At 38.0% G+C, this 7,878-nt stretch overlaps 1 protein-coding gene across 1 annotated transcript; it reads left to right on the top strand.

The window, feature by feature from the left end:
- The first annotated feature begins 634 nt into the window (after window positions 1-634).
- On the top strand, window positions 635-2,681 carry noc (no ocelli). Its single transcript, XM_066400756.1, has 2 exons — window positions 635-974; window positions 1,060-2,681. The coding sequence occupies exons 1-2, from the start codon at window positions 888-890 to the stop codon at window positions 2,326-2,328; spliced, it is 1,356 nt and encodes a 451-aa protein (XP_066256853.1). The 5' UTR covers window positions 635-887; the 3' UTR covers window positions 2,329-2,681.
- The last annotated feature ends 5,197 nt before the right edge of the window (window positions 2,682-7,878 follow it).

Raw genomic sequence — 7,878 nt, 5'->3', positions numbered from 1 at the left:
TTTAAAATAATTCAGAATTGGCTTGAGAGAAATCACTCCATATCGCAGCATAAATGCTTCGATGGTGTGTGCAGCTCAAATAATATTTCAGTCATTTCAGTGACAGTGACATTCCAGTCATTTTAGTGGCAGTGACATTTCATTCATTTCGGTGACGGTTATATTTAACCAATTTCGTGAAATAAAATTAAGTGAGCTCGCGCTGAGGAAAAGAGCTAAAAGAAAAATTGAAGTTACGTTAGCTACAAGAATTTCACGGTTATGAACTGAAACGAGCTCAAAAGCCAGCTTGAAAAAAGATGAAATAAAATGATGAAATGAAATAAAGACTCAAGGTCATTTTTATCTTCTTGATACAAGACAAGAGATCGAAATTCAGTACGATCCACTTTTCAGTCGGCTTTAACACAGTTGGTTTCCACAATGTTACTTGCGACGAGATTAGATTAGTTTCTGTTTTTATCATCATTTCATCACGTAATGTCGAAAAATTGACAACTTTGGAAACTTTCTACATCTCCAAGTCAAATCTAAGCAAAATTGGAAGCAAAAGAGGTCAGTTTGTCAACACTGTATACTCTCAGTCCATGGCCGGCACACATACACATTCGAGCCACCTCTTAAAAGTGGAGATCCCTATTGCGCATACTCGATCAGTTGGGGTCCTTTACGACTGCAACGTTTTGGTTGCCTGTTTCAGGCCTCAGTTCAGTTTGAGAAAGTGCGCTTTGAGAGACGTGTCGTTTATCGTTCTGGAAAATCGAGTTAAAACTGAACCTAAGTCTGTCCCGTAGAGGCGCAACAAGGAGTATTATTTCAGAGACAAGTTTGCTTGACTTCAAGCTGAATTTAGTTCGTATTTTGACTGAGAATAGTGCTTAGTGAAAATGGTTGTCCTAGAGGGTGCCGGATTACTTTCTGCCCCTGGCAACCAATATCTCCAGCCCGATTATTTGAGTCCACTCTCAACGACGGTAAATATTCCTTTTAATAAATGATATTTTGTCAATTTTTGATTCAAATTCGAGTTCACTAACAATAATTTTTTTGGATTTGCAGCTGGACGCCAAGAAGAGCCCCCTAGCTCTATTAGCCCAAACCTGCTCCCAAATCGGAGCCGACTCCCCCAATAGCAAGCCGCTACTCTCTTCGTTGGACAAGAAGAAAACGGAATCGCGGTCTTCCCCTCGCGACAAAAATGAGAAGATTTCACAGCGTTCAACTCCTAGTGATAACAAACTGGCTTTCAAACCTTACGAAACAACAGTAGTGAGCCGAAAAGTGGACGAATCCCGCCCGAGCAGTCAAAAAAGTGTAGAAAACGAGAAAAAGTCACCATCCGTCGGTATTGATCGGAAATCCGTGTCGCCTACTGATAGTACTAATAATAACAATAATAGTGAGTCTGGCACCCCTGGTCCAGACTCCAAAGGAAAGTTGTCTCCTGAAAGCCAAGTTAGACAGACCACCCCTTCAGCGAGTCCAATTATCCGCCCAGGATTGGAAATTTTACAAGGGCACTCCAAAGATTCACCCCTAGGGGCCTACAAACCACTTTCGACTTCTTTACCCGGAACTTTGGGAAGTCATCTCAGCTCATTGTGCTGCCCGCCAGGCCTGGAACACGCAGCCAGCAATCCAGCTTTCCGCCCTCCCTTCCCAGGGGCTCCATATTCACATCACCACAGTATGATGGGCTATCCAGGAGCTTCTCCAGGACCTTACTTGAGTTACGCCAGAGTCAAGACTCCTTCTGGAGGGGAAGCTTTGGTCCCAGTTTGCAAGGATCCTTATTGCACTGGGTGTCAATTTAGCCTTCAAAATCAGCAGCTCTTGATGAGTGGAGCTACAGCTGGACCGTGTCCTTCGGGATGTACTCAGTGCGACCATCAGAAATACAACCTGGCCATGGCGATGTCGTTGGGACCTCCCAGTTCTCTGGCATATCCCTCACTAGGACGCCCTTATGTTTGTAATTGGATTGCTGGAGATGCTTATTGCGGCAAAAGGTTCGTTACATCAGAAGAACTTCTGCAACATCTGAGAACCCACACTAGTGCCTCAGCAGACGCAGCTACAAGTAGTGCTGCCAGTTTATTGAATCACTCAGCATTGTTGTCCTCAGCAGCCCTCCATAGAAGCGGATATCCTAGTGCGCCCCTAAGTCCCTTAAGTGCCGCCCGATACCACCCCTATGCTAAACCTGGATTGCCTGCCAGTCTGGCAGCATCGCCTTATAGTGCTTTTAATCCGGCCTCCTTGGGCCCCTATTATTCCCCATATGCATTGTATGGTCAGAGATTAGGAAGTGCGGCAGTTCATCCTTAGACTTCTGTTGTTGAGCCCTGGTGGTTCATTTTTGTCTGTGATAATTATTTTATTTTAGATAGTAAGTTGTTTCTGTGTAGGTATATATTTTTGAAAAACAAAGGGTGTGGACTGCTGTGTTTCCTAAACATTCTTTACCATGAGAGAAAAGATATTTGTGCAATATTTTCCTTGATATGAACAGCACGTGAATGCTGGACATTCATATTAAGAAGTGTATTTTTAATGAAAAAATTGCCTCTATATTCTAGATTTAAAGTGTTTTTGGTAAGCAATTCAGGATCCAAAGGTACTCTCAAAGGTTGTATTATGTTGATTTCAATTATCAATTCCAATAAACTTGTTTCGTAGTATTTTGAGTTTTTCTTTTATGTCTGCAGTGGTTAAATCAAAAGATAATTTGAATCCAGTTCTATTAAAAACTGCTGTCTTCTTCAGTTTTAGAAAAACCTTTATGAAAAACTGTAATAGTTATTTACCTAACTAGTGATATTTTATCGCACGCGGATTGCAGTTGACTGAACGACGCACAATTTGCTTAGCAATCTAGTACGGTAAAGACACTTTCACTTGCGTGAAGTGTACAGTATTTTACCTGCGAGCATATGTATGTTAATTTTATTGTTTTCTGTACGTCAATTAAATATTAGCACGAGGTGAATTTTTTGCATGCGCAGGTGCAATAAAAAGTCTTATCACACGTCAATGTCGAATACCCACAAAGACTTTTGACACTGACACATCCCACGTTAATCTGTGGGCGGTGAAACTTTTTAAAAGTAGAGTGTCATTATCAGCTTACAAATGCATGCAGTAAAGTTATTTTACTGCGGGCTCGTTGAAAAAATGTACTTAATAATTTTAAGAGTCAGTGACAAGGGCTAAGTATATATTTAAAAATTAAAATATATATTATCAGATTTCAGGCTTTTAAATCGTTATTATAAATTGCTGAGCAAATCAAGGGGATAATTTTAATTTGGACCCCATATTAAAAACAGTTTGTGATGACTTAAATATGGTGATTTACAACGCAATGGACAGTAAAACATATGCTTGTATAAGATTTTGAAAAATCGACTTTTTATGTAATGTAATGTTTTTTCATATCTCCTGTTGCTGAAATATTGGCCTCGAAAATATCTTTAAAAACCGAAAAAACCCTTTATTTCAGAAATGTCAATTTTATGGGAAACCTTTTAGAGTTTTCCTCTTTACAATCTTTTTAACAAAATTACTTCTACATCTTTTTCTTGTTTATCGTGTTCAAGGACTGTTACCGCGAGATTTAGAGTCAAAGGACGATTTATCTTTTAGTCACGAATATTCAAACCAAAATCGACAGCTACACTAACTCATCATTACCAAAGAGAGTTTAAAATAAATGTATGGGCAGGTATTGCTAGGCGATATTTAGTTGGCCTAGTTATTTTACCGACCCGCTTGAACGGCGCACCTAATTTGTTTTTCTTACAAAATACTTTTCCTGAGTTTCTAAAAGGTTTGTCTTTACAATTGAGCAGCAAAATGTGATTTATGCACCATCGTGCACTTCTTCATTTCCCTAACGATGTTCGAAAGTTTTTAAACCATCAGTTTTCATGAATATATAGGAAACAACTGCCCTGAACAGTGGCCATTGCGATCACCAGATTTAAATATATTTGACTTTTTTTCTCTGAGGGACTTTGTAAAGACTGTAACTATGTAAAGATATTTTGTATATTGGACGCTTATTGAGACTGAGGAGAATTTCGGAAATAAAAATACGCCACATAAACAAATGGCATTTAAATGTTAAATGGGATAGTCTGACTTTCGGCGAAGAGTGCATTTGGATTAAAAGAGGTAAGGATAAAAAGAAATGGGAGCCATTTTGAATAGCATCATTAGAATTCATCTTTTACTATTACTTAATTAGTCGTATAAATAGCACAGTTTGTTCAATTTTGCATTGAATGAAATGGAAATATTTCTTAAAACGACATTGCGTGATATATTCTACACCAAAAGCCGAAAGTTTGGTGGAATATTTTACATCCGGTATATAAATTAGAAATCATATGAAAATATTGCACCTAAAACTAATGTCTTTTATAAGTTATTTTACCCATCAACTTCTGATTTTGTAGCTTCATAATGTAAGTAATTACACAATGCAAATCTTGACAAGGCACGTCCACACTATCGCTTCACCTCAACAGTTGATCGACGTGCTTGCCATACCGTTAACTGACATGTTAATGACACCACATTACCATAATCGATACCATCAGTTTTGTATGGAGCATTTTTACCTTTTCACGGCAAAGTAACAAAGTGCAATAAGCAAATTATGGGTCATAACCACGATATAGTTGTCCATCATTTGACTATCGAGTTCGCTAGATTCCCGTCTTATATAATGAGAGTTTTCAGTAAGAATTGTAGGCGAAGAAGTTTCTAGTCGCTTCCATACACGAGGATTATGTAATGATTTTGTAGACCGCAAATTTATGGGATAAAGCAAAATTACCGGGTTAGCGTACACTCGGCCGTACCTTGTTATTTTCATGCTGTCGAGCTGTATTTTGTACCTCTTTTATTATAAATATTGAGGGTCAAAAAGGTAGTAAATTACCGGTTGTTTTCTACTGAAACGTTCGAGCCCCACAGAGAGACATTAGAATTTAAAATATACCAGCCGCTTTAATGACTGACATTAGACAAATTCGCCCTGATTAAGGGTTCTTTTTTGATGACGATCGTTATGATGGAGCAGTAACTGAACGAATGATAAAATAGTTTTTAAGTAAATAAGGACAGAAGAAGGAGTATGTTTCTTAATGTTTTGCAAAAAAATTAGGTTAATACCTGTAGCACATAAATTGAGATGATCAATGCACAGATATTGAAAATTCAAAATTTTAAGTTTTGTAAAGAAATCACTGTCGTACTGAAAAACGCATTATTCAAGACGAAAAAAGTCATCGCTCGTCACTCAAAATTGTGAAATTTTGTTAAATTAAAAAAGAAACGTGGAAACGTCTAGAAACGAAGTATTTACAGCACTAATATTCACGTTTCTTTGAATTTCTATAATTTATATTGAAAACTCATAATTTTACACCAAATCACATTCGTGCCAACATGGATTGAAGAGATGACAACGGAAAGAAAAGTGTCGTCATTTCGATTTTGCATGTAATTACAGCAAAAGCAATGGCATGCTAATTGTAGTCTTGAAGTATTCCCATCATGTCCAAAAGAAGAATAAAAAATGACTGACAAAAATTTTTCAAAAACTTCCAGCCCGAAACACATCGTGATACGCCAGTGGCGTCCTGTACATTGAACACTGCAGTAGGTCCGGACCGACACGAATTTGCTTCACACCGAAGCCGATCCGCCACTGGGACGCAGGGTGGTATTCAGTAATTTAGGTTTAATGCCATAGCAAATTTTAAAATAACGTTCATCATGGAAGTCAATTCGTTTTGATTAATCCACAAGATGAATGTTTTATTGAAATTGTCTGCAAGTATAATCCCTTCTCTGATAAAACTCCTGATGCCTTTAGATAGACGTCTGTGCATATCAAAGAAACCGAAGATATTTGATATACTATAAGATTGCAAAATTGGCATGATTTTTCGGTGGATTTCACGAGTAGACGACGTTGAAATGTCATGAAGCAATGCAGCGAGCAAGCAAATGAAAGTCTGTCAGCCAATTAGATAAATGGATAGAAAACTTACCCATTATGTGCACCTTTAACGTGCTGCGTTTAGGATTTTAGTTAAAATTCGTGCAATAAAGAGTTTTACCGCATGAGCTTTAATGGTCTCGGCTTGATATTGCCCAAAAAGATTGTTTACATTGATACCCAGTGACAGATTCTGTTTTCCACGCAGCAAAAAGTTTTCCCTACGAGCGTGCGGTGCAGCCCCAACCTCCCTGCGGGTCATTCGGTCAACTTCAATCAGCATGCGGTAAAGCATCACTTTTCGCACCTGCCGGATAAATATTTATAATCTACAGCATCTAATGTTGTTTTAATATGTTTGTGTTAGTGAAAATATTAAAAACCTCGAATTAGAAGAAGAAAATAAATAAACGAATATTGTTAATGAGGTCATAAACATGTTTATTTGTTTCAATGTGGCCAACTCAGGAGCGGCGAATTTGGCGACAGCGCCCAGTGCGGGTCACCTGGTGACCTCACAAAGAACCTCTTGGGGCATTATAATTAGCAGACTTTGGGAGGTATAGGGTGGTCGTGCTTTAGGTTCAAATCTGTATCACGAGTATGTATAATACGTTTTCTGGCAGACGTCCCTGGATAGACGTTCGCGGATATGAGAGAAACAACATTATGAAAGAGTAAACGTGTTTGACATAAACGCCTTTGACAAAATCCAGACTTCGCAACAAGGCGTTTTCCAGCTGTCACCTTGCGTTTCACGGTATTTATTTCTCGAAAAGTCCCGGCTATGTCGTGCACGAGGAAAAAGAAATAATTCGATTTTCTTCGCTGTTGCTTCCAGACCGGATAAGTGACATCTCTACAACTCCTCTTAAATCACTGAGGGCCGACTTGACGGGTGATGTCACGACGACGTCGACCGAATTGAAACGCTGCTACGTAGTTTGAAAGAATGGGTCGTTATTCTGGACATGGCTTAAAGAAAATTGAATATACGGCACCAAAAGGGAGAAAACAGTGAGTTTTAAGTTTAAGTTATTGCTCTGCGTGGCCTGTTTGCGGTTATTGTTGCCAAGCCTACACAGAAATTGATAGGCATTTTTCATTTAATTACGACCATAAAACTAAAGCTCAATTTATAGTAGCAATAAAAGGCCTTTACATTATTAGCAATAGTATTTATTGATTGCGTTAAGATCAAGTTAATACCTTTCAACCTATGAGGTACTAAATATATTTCCGAGTAGCCACATAACAATTAAATGGGTATATTATATTGAAATAATCGACTCTTAATAGAAGGCATTTTATTGTTTGGAGCGGTCACGGCAGATAAGTCCCAATAAACCCCCCTAAGAGCGTATCGTATTATGGCTAAGGATGTCGAAATTTGCTCGCGACAAATTTCTCGCAGCTTTTCAGGAAATTACTCAAAGCGGAAAACCAAAATCAATATTGATGAAACATAAACCGGAAAATAGTGACAATAATTTACAACTTAATATGAATAGTGGGATTAAGGGATATGACTGAAATTGATTTACCAATGCCATGACTTTACGACCGTTCAACATCTGTTTAGATTTAACCTAACAGCTCCCAGAAACAACCGATAATGTTTCAATGGAAAGATTAAAATCTCATAATTATTTATTGAATTAAAACTGCAAACAGGTAAACGACTTGGATATTTACTAGCTCTTTATGAACCTTAACCTAGGTTTCCTTTTTAGGCTCCTTTTTACTGTAGGTAGGTATGAATCTGGTTTTTTCCTACGACTGCCTCACATATTAACACACTAATAACATAGGTATAAGGCTGAAACTCTGTTTATGCATGAATAAGAACGTAAAACTTTGCCATC

This window comes from Euwallacea similis, chromosome 21 (assembly GCF_039881205.1).
Source record: "Euwallacea similis isolate ESF13 chromosome 21, ESF131.1, whole genome shotgun sequence".
In the NCBI taxonomy this organism is placed as follows: Eukaryota; Metazoa; Arthropoda; class Insecta; order Coleoptera; family Curculionidae; genus Euwallacea; species Euwallacea similis.
This window is presented reverse-complemented; position numbering and strand designations above follow the sequence as displayed.